The 18,933-nt window shown below is 37.8% G+C and overlaps 1 protein-coding gene across 36 annotated transcripts in view; it reads left to right on the top strand.

The window, feature by feature from the left end:
* The window catches only part of LOC111146851 (regulating synaptic membrane exocytosis 2), a 591,447-nt gene that overhangs the window by 567,008 nt on the left and 5,506 nt on the right, over positions 1–18,933 (top strand). For 35 of the 36 annotated variants that reach the window (XM_022502578.1, XM_022502564.1, XM_022502568.1 and 32 more), the window contains one exon: positions 16,660–16,801. In XM_022502578.1, coding sequence (XP_022358286.1) covers positions 16,660–16,801 — 142 coding nt within the window. The remainder of the gene's footprint in view (positions 1–16,659; positions 16,802–18,933) is intronic. The other variant, XM_022502593.1, reaches the window with a different exon arrangement.

Genomic DNA, 18,933 nt, shown 5'->3' with positions numbered 1-18,933 from the left:
AATAATATTAGTCCCTTATATGTTACTTAACAGTGTGTGAATTATGTCTACTTATTTTATCATTGAATCCTACGAGATAAGTATTAACTTCCCTATATAAACTACTTGCCCTCAACATTGATTCTGTGAGTCTGCCTCCCTAATGTGGAATATTATTGTATGTAGAATTTTTAAACATTACAGGTAATTCTAACAAAGAAGGAATCATTTCAGCGAAAACTTAGCATTCTTAATAGGAGAAGCAGCCCCACAACTTCCCACCCATAGATTCAATGGTAAGTGGTTATGGTTTTATAATGTAAGAAAATGGCACATTTTCTAACACTTGGTAGATCTGGTGTCTCAGAGGCTATTTTAATGTTGTGACCTGTGGTTCAGGGCTAGTGATTCTTGTTCAGTTATGTACATATAATGATGTGATGAATTTGGTTTACTTGATTTTATGGCCTGCCTTCTTTGGTTAAAATATGGCTTGGTGATCATACAGAAGAGAGCTTATTGATTTAATGCTATTTAACTGAATAAATTAATTCATTTAATTTCTTTTACATGCACTAGGTTGAAAATTAAATTACAGGAAAACCATCCAAGAAACAGGAATAATTTTAAATCACCAGAAAAACTGGGAAAAGGTTTTTTTTGCATACGATAGTGAAGCTATGAGGAATTAATATAAAAGGAACTAAAGAGACTAATAGAAAAGACCTATTTGGGGCGCCTGGGTGGCTCAGTGGGTTAAAGCCTCTGCCTTCAGCTCAGGTCATGATCTCAGGGTCCTGGGATCGAGCCCCGCATCGGGCTCTCTGCTCAGCGGGGAGCCTGCTTCCTCCTCTCTCTCTGCCTACTTGTGATCTCTGTCTGTCAAATAAATAAATAAAATCTTAAAAAAAAAAAAAGAAAAGACCTATTTAATTCACCCCACTCTTTAAGAGGTCATGCAACTGATAAGAAGAGTATAAAAAGTACTATCTTAGTCTAATCTTTGTATATGGTAAATGATACACTTAATTCTTAATAAGTAGTCCCATTTGATAAAAATGGGACTTTGCCTATGTTCCACTGGATTAAAAAAATCTCCGTACACTTAAACGTAATCCTCCCAAGTACAGACATCATGGCTAGTAAAGTATCCGCTTAATGTCTATTAATAATAGTATATAGTTCTACCATTCTTTTCGAAGTAGATACCATTTTATTTATTTTATTATTTTTTAAGATTTTATTTATTTGACAGACAGAGATCACAAGTAGGCAGAGAGGCAGGCAGAGAAAGAGAGGAGGAAGCAGGCTCCCTGCTGAGCAGAGAGCCCGATGCGGGGCTCGATCCCAGGACCCTGAGATCATGACCCAAGCCAAAGGCAGAGGTTTTAACCCACTGAACCACCCAGGCGCCCCAGTAGATACCATTTTAACTGGCTGCTATTGTTATTTATTTTATTTATGTTGATTTTAAATTTAATATGTGATCTAGACTTTTTAAAATTCAGTGATCATAGTTTTTGCACATCCTCACAATGACAGTTTTAGTCTGAATTTGTATCTTTTCTTAGGAGATATTATTTTTCCTAGATGATTGATTATGTATTTTTATGTGATTTTTTGAATTATTATATATAATTATATAATAAATCATTTCATAAATGAGTCTATGCCATATTTAAAAATAGCACAATATTTTTATATTAGGTTTACATTCTAGGCAGATAAGTGAAGCAAACGATTTTGGAATTAAAAAAAAAGATAAACAAAAGTACAGTTCCATTTGGAGTGCTTATTAAATACTACCTTGTTATCTGAGAGTCAGAATTTTTCACTGGTAGGTGTCCAAACAGTATCTTTAAAGCAGCTTATAACTCTAATACAAAAGTAACGTTTAACCCCAGTTTGCTTTCATCCTTCAATAAGTTCACTAAATTCAGAGCTAATAATGGGGATGAGTTTTCCTATGGAGACATCCTTGTGTATTATTACGACTTACAAAAGAAACGCACTAGAAGGTGGCAATGGCAGCATCCCATTGCTGCTAAGGTCTGTGGTTTAATATAAGTACCCTCTGTTGTTCTTAAGTATACCCTTATTATTGATCAGACAAGATCGTTCTATACATTTGCTCTATCGCCTAACATAAGAGTGTTTGATGAAGAGGAGGGGGACTTACCTAATGCTCTGTATATATAATATTATTTGAACAACTGACGAAAAAAGCTATTATAAAAATGATAGTATCAGTGTAAGTTTGAAGTACTAATTCTTAAGAATTAGATTTTGCCTAAGGAGACTACAATGAAAGGACTGTTTATTTTAGCTATGTCCGTGATCAGTCGTTCCCTTACTATCCTGTGACTTGGGGCTAGGCAGTTAACATACATTAGTGAGGTAGACCAGATGTCATCCAAATGGGAAAAGCAAGCACTCTGAAAAGCTTGAGAAATCCTATCCATCCAAAAAGGAATGGCGAACACTCTGTTCTAGTTAATTGATTCCAATTGAATATCAGCCCAGGGTTGGCAAACTTACTCTTTTTTCCATAAGAGAAAAGCTGTAAATCTGAATGTTTACTTCAAATCTTTAACTTTTACAATGTTGGCAGCTAAATGAAAAATTATAAACATTATTTGAGCCAAACGAAACATAGCCTGTTGACCAAATGTGTGCCACCAGTTGGCAGCCTCAGCTGGGGAACTGCTTTCTTCCTTCCCATTCTTATTGTCACCTGGATAGTTTAGGGCCACGTTTGCTCCCCTTCAAAATCTTCTGAGAGTCTCCCAGTCTGCTCTCTACCTGCTGGGTCTCCCCTCCAACCTACCTCCATTGCCTCTGTGTCAGTTCCCTTAATCATCTTAATGTTGACACTGGTCTTCCTCCAGAAACCACAGTAGATTCCCATCTCCCAGTAGGTAGTGTCCTTTGGCCTGACCTTCAGAGTCTTTAACAGTCAGGTGCTTCTGTACAGCATATCTTCTAAGGCCCTTTAGGAATCCAGTAATTCAGTAAAACTAGACCTTCTTGCTCTTTGCCTCCAAATTTTTGTTCATGCTTTTCTTTCTATTCTTCCTCTACCACTGCATATGCATCATATCTAATTACCCTTCAAAGCTCAACTCATATCTTATCCACGAAGTTTTCAGAAGTCATAGAAGCTTCTGTAGGCAGAGGAAAAGGTGAATGGGCATATACCTGGGTTTGAAATATTAGCTCCATCTTTTCCTAGAACTAAGCAAGATACTTAATGAGCTTTAGTTTCCTCCTTTTATGTGAAATGTTTATAGTAATACTTACCTTGGAGAGAGGTGTGTGAACTGCATTGTCATGGTTATTATTCCCTTATGATCCCATATCAAAATATGTTTACCTTTTTCTGAACTAGATTTGTGCTCTCTGATACAGGAAGCACTAGTCATTTGGCTATTTAAATTTAAATAGATTGAAACCAAATTAAATTGAAAATTATTTCCAGAGTCACATTAGCCACATTTTTTTTCAGTGCTCAAGATTCATTGTTTATGCACCATACCCAGTGCTCCATGTAATACGTGCCCTCCTAAATACCCATCACCAGGCTCACCTTCCCCCCAATCCCACCCGCCACCAAGTGCTCAGTAGCTACACATGACTACCTTATTGGACAGTGCAGAACTATAGAACATTTTCAACATTCACACAAAATTATATTGGACAGTATAGCTTCAGATATCTGGTACTTGTACTTGTATAGCACTTGTATAGTACTTGTATAGCACTTAGAATATATTGCCTTGGATTGTCATTATTTATTTATTATCTTACCTCACCTACTAAATGGTAAAATTACATAATAAGGAATTGTGTGATCAAGCGTTACATATATTTATCTGTCAGAGTGCCTTGCACCAAGTAAGTACTTAGCAAATATGTAGTGAATGAATAAATGAACAAATATCTAGTTGGTTTCTATGTTCATATCATGGAATAGAAGGAAGCTATTAGAGCTGGAAGGGACCAAATTATTTAAGTAACTGTATCCAACCTTGCAGGTGCAAGAGTGCTTAAAAGTCATATGTTCTTTGTGCCACCTGGAAGTTGGATACACTCAGCTCCTATAAACTAGGAACATATCTTCTACTATGTTACAAATGAAATGTGTATGCCATATGTTTCATTTAGGGTGCCTTGTTGTAATCAAAAGAAACTAAGTCTAGCAATTCAGGTGGAAAAGATATTTGCTAAGGGATATTGGTTGGGTTACGGAATCTTTAGGAAGACTGGAGATCCTGTGCTAGAGGTTACGAATGTTGTCCCAAACCATACTGCAGAATTAGTCCTACCCAACTACCACTGCTGCTTGGCACAGAAAACACAGTTTGCACTACTGTCAACCTTTGATTCTGAATCAGTACCTACTGCTATAGGACCATTCTTGGAAATTATAGATTGAATTCATTAGAATGGAAGCCTGTGGTGTCCCATCTTCTTTGCTTCATGAGTTTCAGATCAAAGTTTGAGGCAGTAGTGTAATCAGCAGAACCTTGGCCATTTGTCCATGCCCTGTTTGCCAGACCGGCTGGTAATACCCAACAATTTTAGTGTCTACATTTGAAGGATGGATTATTTCTCATACATAGGAAAAGGATTCAAATACTAGTGAGCCAGAAGCATTAACAAATACCCACTTAATGATATAAAATAATTACTGGTGGAAAAATCTATTAAACTCAGCCTGAATACCTATTTTTTATATTTTTAAATACTAGTTTGCTATTGGGTTATTTTCCTCTTCGCTTGATGAACATAAGCAAATAAGAAAGGGGGGAATCTATGGAAGAAGGCTAGGATAAAGACTATAGTTCTCTTAATTTTAACTTTTTCTACAGACTTCGTTACCCAAATAACCATGCATACTCTTATTTTGCATAGAGAACATAGTCAGTCCCTCCCTAGAAAGACAACCTTAAAATGTCATTCTTTTACTGCATGCAAATTGAAATCTAGGCTGTTTGAATCTCTTCCTCATATCCAGATGGGGATTTCCATGCCATATATATATATTTATATATATTTATTTATTTTACACTCAGCTCCATATAAACTAGGGGTATACATAGATCAGCAAACCTACAGATAAGTTATTTGTTTACAATAGACTCAATTTAAATGGTACAGTAACAACAGGATAATGAAAATTAAAATTCTCATTTAGAAAGGAGAAAATAGGGAATGCCTGGATGGCTCGGCCACTCCAGTATCTGCCTTTGGCTCAGGTCATGCTCTCAGGGTCCTGGGAATCTCAGCTCAGAGGGGATTCTGCTTCTCCCTCTCCCTCTGCCCCTCCCCTTAGCTCATGCTCTCTCTCTCTCCCTCTCTCAAACAAAGAAAATCTTAAAAAAAAAAAAAAAAAAAAGAAAGAAAGGAGAGTAGGAAACACAAAACAATTATCCACAAGAATTCTTAAATCTCACCTGGAAGGAACTGCAAAGACTGACAGACTCACCTGGCAACCTCGTTCTAACATACTTTTTGGAAAATATGTCTTTGCCTTTATTCTTCATTGGCCACAAAGATTGGCTTTGAAGAGGAGACTATATAGTATTAATAGCCTGTTTCTACTAGTGCATATTAGGAAATTCCGTAGGTACCTTAAGAGTTGAACAGACTTTTCTAAGTGGGCTTAGTCCTTCAAAAATTGAATAGTCATACAGTCTGTTTATTTCCAGTCAGTTTCAAGTATGAGTAACTCCAGCCAAACACCTCATGTGACAAAGATTTTTTAGCCTGAAGATTCTGTTCTTTTAGTTTGTAGCTTCTGTGCCCTGCCCACTTCTTTTCTCTCAACTTAACGACATCCACCTTGATATCATCTGAAAACCATGGGTTTGTGTGGGAAGGAAACCCCTTAAGCCTTTTTGGTCAGCAGTCTTTTTTCTCTCTCCCCTTTTGAATGTCAAGGCCCCACTTATTTATTCCTGCAAGTTTCTTCCTGCAATTTTTGGATAATTTCACATGACTGCAGTCATTTTTCAGAGATAGATTTGTATGGCATTTTACAGTTTTCAAAACTGTTTCACATCGATTATAGTGTCAGGTCTCTATTCATCACTATCTGGGCCTATTTCTGGGCTCTCTGTTCTATTTTGTTGATCTATTTATCTATTCTTTCACCAATGCGATATTGTCTTGATTACTGTAGCTTTAAGTAAGTCTTGAAATTCGATAGTGTCAAATTTCAAGTGTTCATAGCTGACAGCCCTCCAACTTTATTCTTTGCCTTCAATTTTGTGTTGACTATCCTAGGTCTTTTGCCTCTCCCTAATAAAGTTTAGAATCAGTTTGTCAATATCTACAAAATAATTTCTGGGATTTTGATTGGGTTTGCATTGCATCTATAGATCAGGTTGAGAACTAACGTCTCAACAATATTAAGCTTTCACATTCATGAACATGGAATATCTCTCCATTTATTTAATTCTTTGATTTCATTCATCAGAGTTTGGCAGTTTTTCTCATACCTAATATTCTTTCATTTTTTGGGTATGCTAATATAAATGATATTGTTCTGGGTTTTGTTTTCGTTTTTGTTTTTGTTTCATTTCAAATTCCATTTGTTCAATGCTAGTATATAGGGAAAAAATTGAGTTTTGTATACTAACCTTATATCCTACAATCTTGCTATAATCATTTATTATTTCCAGGAGTTTTTATACCTGGGGTTTTTGTGTTTTGGGTTTTTTTTTTTATTTTCTACATAGCACTCATATCACCTGTGAGCAAAAAAGTTTTATTTCTTCCTTCTCAATCTGTATAATTTAATTGCCTTTTTTTGCTTTAGTGCATTAGCTAGAATTTCCAGTAAGCTGTTGAAAGGAGTTATGAGAAGGAACATATTTGCTTTGTATTGAATCTTGGTAGGAAAGCCTTGAGTTTCTCACTATTAAATGTAATGTTGGCTTTAAGTTTTTTAATAGATCTTTTTTATCAAGTTGGGAAAGCTATCCTCTATTCCTAATTTACTGAGTTTTTACCGTGAATAGGTGTTGGATTTTGTCAAATGCTTTTTCTGGATCTATTGATATGACCATGTGATTTTTCTTTTCTAGCTTATTGATGTGATGCATCACACTAATTAATTTGTGAATATTGAACCAGCATTGCATAGCTGGGATAAATCCCACTTCATCATGGTGTATAACTCTTTTTATACATTGTTGGATTTGATTTGCTAATATTTTGTTGAGGATTTTGCACTGTTTTCATGGGAGATACTGGTCTCCAGTTTTCTGTTCTTGTAATAGCCCCTTTGTTTTACAGACGAGGATCAAGACGCAAAAGGATCAAGGTCTTTTTTAACCTCACACTCTAACAAATCCATAGTTTTTCACCATGTAGTTAAAACTGTTTGACTGCCATGGCATCATTTGATGCAATCTCCATTTTTTGGTGTGGTTAAATCCAAAATAACTTACTGAGAGATAGAAATGCATATGTATATAATAAGGAATAGCTCTTTCTGGCACATTTGTTTGAATTTTATCATATATTTTTTTATCTTTATGGTAATTTTTTAAAGTTTTACATTTTATTTCCAGTATAGTTAGCATACAGTGTTATATTAGTTCCAAGTGTACCATATAATGATTCAACAATTCTATACATTACTCAGTGCTCATCATAAGTGTACTTTTTCATCCCCATCACCATCCCCCACCCCCACCTCCACTCTGGTTACCAGTAGTTTGTTCTCTATAGTTAAGAGGCTCTTTCTTTTTTGCCATCATATTCTTGAAGTCAGAATTTAGTAAAAAAATTAACATTTCCCCATTCATGATAAGACAAGAAAGCATGAATGATCTAAAATCTTAAATATGTTCATAAAATGATTTAAGTTTATGGACATGCAGTGAGATCACAAGATGAGGTTTCAAGTCACTAATTACACTGGAAGCAGAAATTAGTGTCCCAAATACTAAAGATGGAAGCCAGCCTCTTTGAGAAATAAGCATTGGCGTTGACATTGCTAGGGTTTTGTTTCAAGTTTCACCTTCAAGTAGTTTCCTCAAACAGAAAGTGATAATAAGAACCACTGTACAACACTCGTATGAAGCCTAGAGGCAGGTAGATTTTATATCCAAATTATCTCCACATGGTAGTAAGTCAAGACACAAGAGCTCTTTCTTTCCCTTCTTTGTTTTGAATTTAATAATTGAATTTTCCCCAACTTTTATTTCAAACATACAAAAAAAAAGTAGTACAGTGAGCATCCACTATGGAGATTGACCAATTTTTAGTGGACTTTATCTTTCCTGTCTTTCCCCTGATTCTCTCTCTCTCTCACACACACACACAGTATGTATTCTTGCTGAACATTTGAGTGTAAGTTAAATTGCAGCATGCATCTCCTAATTAAAAAAACTACATAAAATTAACAAAAATGCCTATCTAATATTTCCTTCATACTCAAGTTTTTTAGTTATCCCAAAATTGTTTCTTACGAAGGCTAAAATTTTGTTATATATATATTTTTCCCTCAATCCAGGATCTAGTCAAGGCTCATTCATAACTTTTGGTTGGTAACACATAATCTAAAACAGTATTTTCACCTTTTCTTTTCATGATACTGATTTTCAAAAAATCCAGACAAAGTTGTCTTATAGGATATCTAACAATCTGGATTTGTCTGATTGTTTTGTCTATTTCCTGTGTTTCCTGTAAACTGGACATTAGGTCTAGAAATGTGGTTAATTTCAGTTTAAATGTACTGGTGATGTAAACTTCATACATCCATCAGTAACAACAATGTCAAGTTCTCTCATTCTTAGGGATGCTAAGTTTGGTCAGTTGGCTTAGAGGTGACTACCAATGTCCTTCATGGAGGAGATGTATCTTTCCCTTTATAAGTACTAAGTAACCTCTGAGGTAATACTTTAGTACCATGTGAATATCCTTTTCCCCAAAAATCTCTCATCAAATGATTTTTAACATCCAATGCTGATGTTTGCCTGAATCATTACATTGGGAATAGTGATTTTAATCTAAATTTTATCTGAAACATAATTGAACTTATTTTAATAAGCTTAAAACTCTGTCCCTGGAGCACCTGGGTATCAGTCATTAAGTGTCTGCCTTCAGCTCAGGTCATGATCCCAGGGTCGTGGAATTGAGCCCAGCATCAGGCTCCCTGTTTGGCAGGAAGCCTGCTTCTCCCTCTCCCACTCCCCCTGCTTGTGTTCCCTCTCTCTCTGTGCCTCCCTCTGTCAAATAAATAAATAAAATCTTTAAAAATAAAAACTCTACATTATACCATACAGTATAAATTAATTTAGTATTGATAATTTATTTTCATACATTCAGTATTATTTATAACATGACATTTTTCTATTTTTCTCTTGATGAGTATTTTCAACTTATATATTGTTTTTTCATTCAAATTAGTGTTTTCATTAATGGGTATACTTATACTATGGTAAATTATAATACTGCATGTTAATTTCACATACAAAGAGTAGACTAAAATGAGTAATAAATGTAAATGAATGTCAGGAATTAGAGACTTCAAAAATCTGTCTCCAAGGGAAGTCTAAGGAGATATGATGATGACAAAATGTAATGTGACATCATGGATCAGAAAAAACATTTCAGATTAAAAAACAAGTTAATATAAATAAAGCATAGACTTTAGTCAACAGTCGTGTATCAATATTTGTTCATTAACTGTGACAAATGTACTATAGCCATGTAAGATGTTAATAAGAGGGAAAATGAGGTGTGGAGTACGCTGGAATTTTCTGTACTGTATAACAATCTTCCTGTAAATCTAAAGCTATTCTAAAATTAAAAGCTTATTAAAAGTTATTTTAATATTTTTAAAACATGAACGTGAGGTTTAAGAACAATGGTTAAAATTTCTTTAAGCATACTAATATGAGAAAAGCAATGAAAGCAGTTACAAAATAAGACATCAAATGCCGCGATTTTATGGACAGAGCTGTATTCAAAGTGGTCAATATTTAAATGATGCTGGAAAAAGGAAAAAGTGTCAAAAATTTAGAACCCCTTAGTTACAAGGGAATGGAATTGTGTCTTCCAGCAATTGTCTGTGGATCTGCCAGAATAGGTTAGGTTTAGCTGTAATAACAAAGGACTTAAATTATTTGTGGCTTAACTCAAAGAATTCTTGTCTCATTCCTTCTGCATGTGCATTAAGAGTCATGCTTGTGGCTGTCCTTGGGCCCCAGGCTGGTGGAGGTACCTGTTGCTAACTGCTTCCACATAAAGGAGGGGGGACATGGTGACTCACACTTCCCCTGTGGAAGCTTCTCCCGGAAGTTACAGGGGCCAGTTTTGCCCACATTTCATTGATGGAGCAAGCCTAACTTCAGAGGTAGGGGGACAGGTGACTACATTCAAATAGACCTAATGTCTATCATGATTGTGACTTCTGCTTATAGTTCACTGTACTGTAGCTGTTAACTACGTAACTTTCGTAATAGTTTTGACAGAGCTGTTGGAACAAATGGATTTGTGTTAAACTCTGAAACAATTTTAGAGATCAACTGCTAACTTCTGTTAATTTCTATTTTATTGTAATTGTTAATGCAGATCCTGGTTTAACTCAGAAGAAATTACCAGGTGCTTGCCCCTATGTTGTTTAGACTTTCAGGGGTTTGAATTATATTTATTATAAGTATTTAGTAAGTGTATTTATTACAGTAAGAAGCCCCGGGAAACATAAGTACACAAGTTTTTATATGCAATTATAGCATTCAACTCTTGGAGTATCCCCTATTGATACATAATCCACAGATGGGAAGAGATGTCCACAGTGGCCACCATTGAGGTGGAATAAAGGGCTGAAAGCATTTCTTATACTTGAAAGTCTGAAGAATTGAGAGGAGTGAGGTGAAATAAAGTTCCATTTGAAAGTCTTCTACTAAAGGGGGCCTAGCTACTTCTGGACCTCAACTTGCTCATTGCTACAATAAAGGAATACACATCGAGCACAAAGGCACGTTGGATCCCTGAGGTAGCATCTGAAATTCTATGAATCAGTCATTTTAGAAATTCTCATTTTAATGCATTTTTAAATTCTTTCAGTGTAATGCATATGGCTTCTCTAAATTATACTCACTCTGGAAAATGGTAATTTTCGATAAATTTTCAATAAAATGCAAATTCAGTGCCTTATTAATTCAAGGCACATAAACTGGGGCCAAAACTACAAATTAAAGATAGTTTTCAGAATCTACCAGCCTGAAAATCCTGACTCGTCAGTAAGTCTGCCTGCAAAGCGGTGATGAGACCATCCAAGTGAGAGCAAGCAAGAATGGGTTCTGTGGGTACAAGATTTGGAAAGAAGTCACCATACCATGAAGTTTGGCATTTCATTTTGAGCTTCATCTTGGGACTTAGGAAAGTTTCCAAACCGGTAGCAGAAAAGGTCTGAGGACCTTTTGATTGTCGTTGTCCAGTCACTCAAGGGGTTTTCAGATATTGTGAGAGGAAACTGACCGGTTGTTTATGGTTGTTTATTTTAATCGAGTGGCTTTCTTTGAATACAGAAGGTGCCAAGTTAAATGAGTCATCAGAGTAAGCAGAGCAGAATAACAAGGACACCTCCTGTGTTTTGCTTTCTGCCTGTGATGTTTGACAATTCAGGAACTTGATTTTTACCTGCAGGCGCCTTCTCCAAATACATTATGGTTTAAAATACCTAATACCAGAGTGATTTTAAGGGCTCTACAACAACATAATCTGGGCCTTAGTTCTATAGTTTGCTACTGAGTATTTTTAAACATCTGTAGATTCTCACACAGGCACATATATTTTACATGTTTTTGGATATGTATGTAGTATATATATGTAAAACTTTTTGAAAATAATGTATTTTTTAATCATGGCTATTGAGTCCTTAAGAATAATTTCATTTGGGTCACTCCTATGGTCCCCATAGATTATTTTTATAGATTTTTGCCATTTAAAAGAACACGTATCTAAAAGATTATCTATTGCTGCTTAACGAGTTTCACAAATTTAGCAGCATGAAAATACTCATTTATTAGTTTGTAGTTCTGTAAACCACATGTCTGGAATGGTATGGTGTGGCTGGGTTTTTTGCTGAGTGTATGACGTGGCGGAAACCCGGTGTTGGCAGGGCTGAGTTTTTGTCTGGAGGCTCTGGGGGAAAACTGCTTCCAAGGACATTCAGGTCGTCGGCAGATTCCAGTTCCTTGAAGTTGTATGCCTGACGTCCCCGTGTTACTTGCCGTCTCTCAGCGGCCAGAGGCTGTCCGCGGGTCCTTTCCGCGTGGTCCCTCCATCTTCAACCAAAAGAGGTGCACTGAATCTCTCGTGGGTTTCAGATCTCCCTCAGTGACCCTTCTAGAATTAGCCAGAGAAAGCATTCTGGCTTTAAAAGGCCCATGTCGGGGCGCCTGGGTGGCTCAGTGGGTTAAGCTGCTGCCTTTGGCTCAGGTCATGATCTCAGGGTCCTGGGATCGAGCCCTACATTGGGCTCTCTGCTCAGTGGGGATCCTGCTTCCTCCCCCCTTCTCTCTGCCTGCCTCTCTGCCTACTTGTGATCTCTCTCTCTCTGTGTCAAATAAATAAATAAAATCTTTTAAAAAATTTTTTAAAAATAAAAGGCCCTTGTGGCTTTATCAGGCCCACTTGGATAATCTCCCTATCTTTAGGTCAACCGATTAGTAACCTTAATTACATTGGTCAAATCCCTTTTGCCACGTAAGGTAACATAACCATGGGGCCATCTTAGAATTCTGCCTACTATGCTTACCTTATGTAGACGCCCACATCCACTGTTCTCCAAATCCAGTTTTCAAGGTGGGTGACATGACAAAGCATTTGGAGCATTAAATATGAATCACCACGATCCATTGTATTTAGACAAAATTACTTTTATTGTGAATGTCATGCAAAAGGGTTTATAGTACTGAAAAATACATTTACTTTTTTAAAAAGTCTGCGTGTGCATTAGATCAAAGTACATTTAAAAGACATAAAGACCTATTATAAACACGCAGCATGTTGCTTACAGGTCTCTGATTGCATCAGATGACAACGAGTAGCTTTATCTCCTCCGTGTCTGCCATTAATCATGATCTTGGTCATACACTAATGACACAAAGTCATAGACGTTGTAGCTAAAAGACAGCAGAGATCATTTGTTACCACCCCCTCCCCCGTTCCCTGACTTTTTCATAAATGAGGAAGCAGAGACTCAGCCTTTAACTCAGAGAGGCCACAGAGTCCGCTGGTCAGGGGTAGAGATTGGCCTGGAATATGTTTTCTGATTCCCTACCTGGTAGTAATAGTAAGGACAGTACCCTTAACTGAAGATTCTCTGTGTATCAGGCATTATCCTAATCACTTGAAATATAGTGTTTTTCTCATCCTCACAAAAATCCTATGAGGTAGCATTACTCTCTTTGCCATTTCACAGTTTTGAGAAAACTGAGTCACCGAGGGACTAAGTAATGGGTTCAGTGTCACCCAGCCTGTTTCTGGTTAAGTGGGGATTCACAGAGAAACAGTCCGACACCAGGGCCTGAGCCTTTCCCGGGGTCCTGCCCTTCCCACGCCACTGGCCACTACTCACGGGGCCTTCCATGTGCAGTTACAGATCTCGCTGCATGGTCTACCCACTGGCTGTATTCTGACAACAAGTCAGCGAATAGCGGAGAATTTGGATCAGGGAACTGTGTATCAACTTCAGCTGTGTCACTTTCTGTATAAGCTGCCAGGGCCCATGGACGCTGTATCTGTAAACAGGGATTGTTGGAGTTCTGAAGAGAATGCAGGTAAAAGGGGGTCTCTAAACCCAAGGATGACACGTTCATTGTATTGTTACTCTTTGACAAATGGTAGCTGGTTCTCATCACCCTGGAACAGCAGGTTTTCATATTATTCTTGCTGTGGTGGAGTCAGATGTTATGTCCTGACACTTTTAGGAATCTCGTTTCCTTTGAAGGTCTTATGGCTCCTGGAGATCTCCTCATTCCACATTTTTCAGCTCCCACAGTGGTACAGCTCACTTGGAGGTGATTTTCCGCATGGGCGTTCTTCATGGGAAGAGAACGGTACAGCCACGTGGAGAGCCCAGGACCTAGCCCTTGGGCAGGCTCCTCACAGCAGCCTGGTACCTTCCATGATTCTGGTGCACAATGGAACAGAACTGTATGACTTTTGGATGTGGCCGTTGGGAGAGCACCGTGAAATAATCATGAATATTAAATTTTTGAGTACAAGCATCTCTTCATCCCTCTCCTTTTTCTAAAAATGTTTTCTCTTTTTTCTGTATATGTGTATTTTCTGCTCTACTATTTGAAAGGAAGTTGCAGACACTATAACATTTCAGGTCTAAGTTCTTCAGCATGGATCTCTAATGATAAGGGTATATTTTATAATACATGCCACTATCTACGTAGGAAAATTAACAATTTTCTTATCCTAATATCCAGTCCATGTTCAGATTTTCCTTCTTTGTCCTAAAATTGCTTTTAGAGTGTTTTGCTTTTAGGGTTTCTTGTTTTGTTTTTTCCCCAAAAAGAAGCCAAAGTATACTCATAGAATTTAATGGTTACGTCTCTGTGATATTTTAAAATCTGGACCGATTCCCCTACCTTGTTAGTTTATTTGTTTGTTTTCATATTGACTTTTTAAAGAGACTAAGCCAATTCTCTTGAACAAAACCCCATGTTCTGTGTTTGTTTACTGTGTGTGTGTATGTGTGTGTGAGAGAGATTTATCATTTACTCGGTCCTCTAGTTTTTAGAAAACTAGAAGTTGGTTCCAAAGACCTAATTAGAAACAGTTTGTATATTTTTGTCTGGACTGACTTGATCAGTGGTACTGTGTATTTTCTATCAGGAGGTACCTGTGATTGTCCCACTATCAGTGCTACTAAGTTTGATCACTTGATTAAGATAGTGATAGCTGGCTGGTCTCCCAGAGTTGAAGTCTGTTTTTACCTTTAACAAACAAAACTAAATTGTGGAATGGGGTTTTTTTGTTGTTGTTTTTTTCGGGGGGGTGCTCATGTGCATATCCTTTCATCTAAGGCTGTTAGCATCCACGGATGTGCCTTATCTGAACCATTTATTCCCTTGAAGGTTGCAAATTGGTCATTTTAAATTTTTATCATTCCTTTGACACTTACTACATGTATTAATTATGTACTAAATATAACTAATATTTCTTGGTAAAGAAGAGCCTTCCCTCTTCAGTCACAGATGCTTTAGATTCTCTTACAGTTCATATCAGTACAACATGTCTACTATCAATTTCCTAAAATATCAGCCTCATATTATGGAACTGAACGGTAGATCAGTCATAACTTATATTTGATATAAACTTTAGAGCATTTCGATGGACATGGAGATTGGAAGTAGAAAATAGATGAAATTTAAAGCAGTGTTTCAAAAGGGTGAGCAAATATTATACGTTGTTGCTGGAGGAATTTCAAGAAGTCAGGGTCAATATCAGCAAATGTTTATTGATCTAAAGTGAAATTATTAGTATCAGGCATTAAAAGAGCTTACCACAACCCCAAAAGCTAATGGCATGCATGGTCAATGTAGATACATATTTAGGCCCGACAAGAAGTAAATTAAGACAAATAGTTTGGACTGTCCCCTATCCCTCCAGCTTCAGCAGTCTCTCTGCTCCACATTCTGACATGCAAGGCCCTTTGTGTTGGCAGCTCAGGTTCTTGTCTGACACTCCCCCACCATTACTCTTCATCTGGTTACTTCCATCATCCTTCAGCAGCACATGGTTTTTCCTGCCTTCGTGCCTTTGTCTAGGCCCTTCCCTTGGCCCCAAACACTTACCTTCTTGCCTCTCAGGTCCCAGTGTACCCATTTCTCAAACCCAGCTAAAATCCCACTCCTTCTGTCAAGCTCCTTCCTCCCTGACCTGTCCAAATCACTTGCGCTTCTTACACTCCGTCACATCTGTGGTCTCTGACTCAGTTTCCCGTTTGGTCTTCTCATGGGCTCCCGTAAGTAAATCTCATATTCAAGCTATCGATCCTCCTTAAGGACATGACTACTCGTGATCCCAAGTTAGAAAGCTCTTCTCACATGGCATTGCTTGTTTTTTGCATTCCCTTTGACAGTCTCTCTGAAAGTTACCAACAGATATAAAACTCTATCAGACAGGTTATCTCCCTTGTATGGCTTTCTTTGTCTTCTAATATTGATCACCCTCCAATATCAGGTTTTTGTGTGAGAGTTAAGGCTAGAATTGAGGTTTACTCATCACTTTGGAAACAGAGTCAAGGCCTAATCATTTCATTATGATCAAAAGAAAGGAAAAAAGAAAAAGACAGGCATAAATTAACATATTTAAATATTACAGTGAAAACAAAGCTTATGTTATTTTCCTTTAGTTTGAACCTTTTTGTTCCTTTTGTAACCAACTCGAACACTGCTTTAAATGGAAAAAAAAAAAAACAATGGTACTTTGTGCTTCTTGAAGATTTTTTAAGAATATTTTCATCCCACACAACAAGACATTGTGGGAAATACCTTTTCGGTGTGTCTCCTGAATAAGACCACTTTGCCTTTCTGCAGTTCTTTCCATCTGAGGACCTTCCCCACGTTGGCTGAGTATTTTTCGTTACCAGATGGTGATGACAAAAGCTATCATGCCTCTTGTTTTCCGTCTGTGCAGAAGCAGGAGGTAAAAAGCTACGGAGCACTGTCCAGAGGAGCACGGAAACGGGCCTGGCTGTGGAGATGAGGAACTGGATGACTCGCCAGGCAAGCCGAGAATCGACCGACGGCAGCATGAACAGCTATAGCTCAGAAGGAAAGTGAGTGAGGCCAGCCGTGGTGCGCGTCTCCTCCGTGCCTTACCAGGACCGTCTCCTTCCTCTCTCTCTCTCTCTCTCTCTCTCTCTGTGCTTTCCCAGAAGCGAACTCACACTCTCGAGAGCACCATTTTCATTTCCACTGGCTGATGTGCTGTGAAGAGAACTTTTGCTCGCCTACCCCCGAGAAGTGGGACCTAGCTGGCTTTTTCTATCAAGGGAAATAGGTTTGAGGATAAAGCATTTTGCTTTAACAGCAAGACGCTGAAATGTGACTGTCACAATACAGGCACGTAAAAGTTTGCCTGGTTTCAAGTAATATAGAGACACCCAGAAAAGAGTAAGCTCTCCAGCCATACCACGTGAACAATGCTAATTGCTCTAATCTTGGCTCTTAAGAGGGATTCCTAAAAATTCTAGAATACCTGACACATACTTCATTCCTGGAAGTAGCAGGCAGTTCAGATAGACATAATGCCACAAAGGAAGGTAGTGAGCCCTTCCTTTATGTAGTTAGCAGTAGCCTTTCCTTGAATCAGCTGTAGCCCGGACATTTTCAGAGCATTTGTCGAGATAATGTAGCCCCGTCACCGACAAATTGACAATAATCAGCAACCACAGATCTATAGATGGTGCACAGAGGAGGATAATCGAGGAGAGTGGGGTTTACTGACCTCGCTCTGTTGTCAGCATGGAAGCATCAGACATTTAGACAACAAAGATGTGGCCAGATGTGAGGCAAAGAGGAACGTTTGTCTAGCATGACTATATAAATACGGGAGAGGTGTATGGTTTCCATACATTTATCAGTAAGATTGTGTGGGATACCAATTTAAATGCTTGGATTAACTATGTATTTGGGGATTTAGGTTGGGGGAAGAAACAGATTTGACATTCATCAAGGAAGTTTTAAAAGGGATGGAGAAGCAATTAAAAAATGAATGTGCACTGAGCTTTCCTCATTGCAGAATGCTATGGTAGATGCTGTTAGGGATACAAAAATGTCCCAGCTATGGCCCCTGGTACCCTAGATGTTTATATTTTATGGGAGAAATGGGTTGAATATGTGTATTCATTCAACAAATATTTTCACACCTTCCAGTGTTCTAAGCACTGTGCTGAGTTGGTATATAAGTCATACAAGGGGGCCAAAAATCAGTTAGTGGTTAAGATGATCGGCTTTTTAAAATCATATAGGCTTAAGTTCTCCTCTGTTTTTTGGTACTGTAGAAACTTGGGCAATTATTTAACTTTTCTTAGTTTCATTTTAATTAACTGATTTTGCTTAACAAGTATTTATTAAGTGCTTACAATATTCCAGACATGGTTCTAGGGGCTGGAGTTATATCAGTGAACAAAATAGAAACAAACAAATAAACAAAAAACCCTACCCTCACCAAACTTATGGTCTAATAGATAAGATGGACAATAAATAAGAAAAGTTGTTAATACATATATATAAGGAAAATTCATAAAATATATAGTAGATTAGGTAGTGTGAACGCTAAAGAGAAAAAGAAAGGAATAGAGATAAGAGAGGGCAGGGGTGGGTGTCATGTAGGGACAGGGAAAAGAAATGTATTTGGGTAAAGATTTGAAGAATGTGGACATTCGAGGGAAGAACATTCCAGCCGGAACCCATTCTGAGACCTGGAGGAAGCAGTTTGCCTGCCATCAGCGGTGGGGAAGGTAACACTGTGCACAAAGGGCGGGAATAGAAATTAACCTGGGGGGCAAGGAGTGGACGGCTTGCATCGACTTTGTAATAACAGTGTGAGGACTTTGCTTTTCCTCTGAGAGGGACGAGAAACCAGTGGAGGATTTGAGCAGAGTCCTAATGTTCCCTGACTTGAATTTTAACAGACCGTTCTGATTGCTGCGGGGGTGGAAAGTAAATTTGGCCACCGAGGGAACATCCAGAGGACTGTTCGGTAATACCGCAGACAGAAGATAAAGGCTGGGACCACAGTGATAGCATTATAATGCGAGGTCACATTTTAGATGCATTTTTACAGTAGAGCCTATAAGATTTATTGGTACATCTGATGTGAGTAAGGAGAGAAAGGGGGTGTATCGTTTGCTAGGGCTGCCCTACCAAAATACCGAAGATTGGGTAGCTTAAACAACAGAAATTT

The sequence above is a fragment of the Enhydra lutris genome, unplaced genomic scaffold (assembly GCF_002288905.1).
Source record: "Enhydra lutris kenyoni isolate GAN:26980312 unplaced genomic scaffold, ASM228890v2 scaffoldscaffold14, whole genome shotgun sequence".
In the NCBI taxonomy this organism is placed as follows: Eukaryota; Metazoa; Chordata; class Mammalia; order Carnivora; family Mustelidae; genus Enhydra; species Enhydra lutris.
This window is presented reverse-complemented; position numbering and strand designations above follow the sequence as displayed.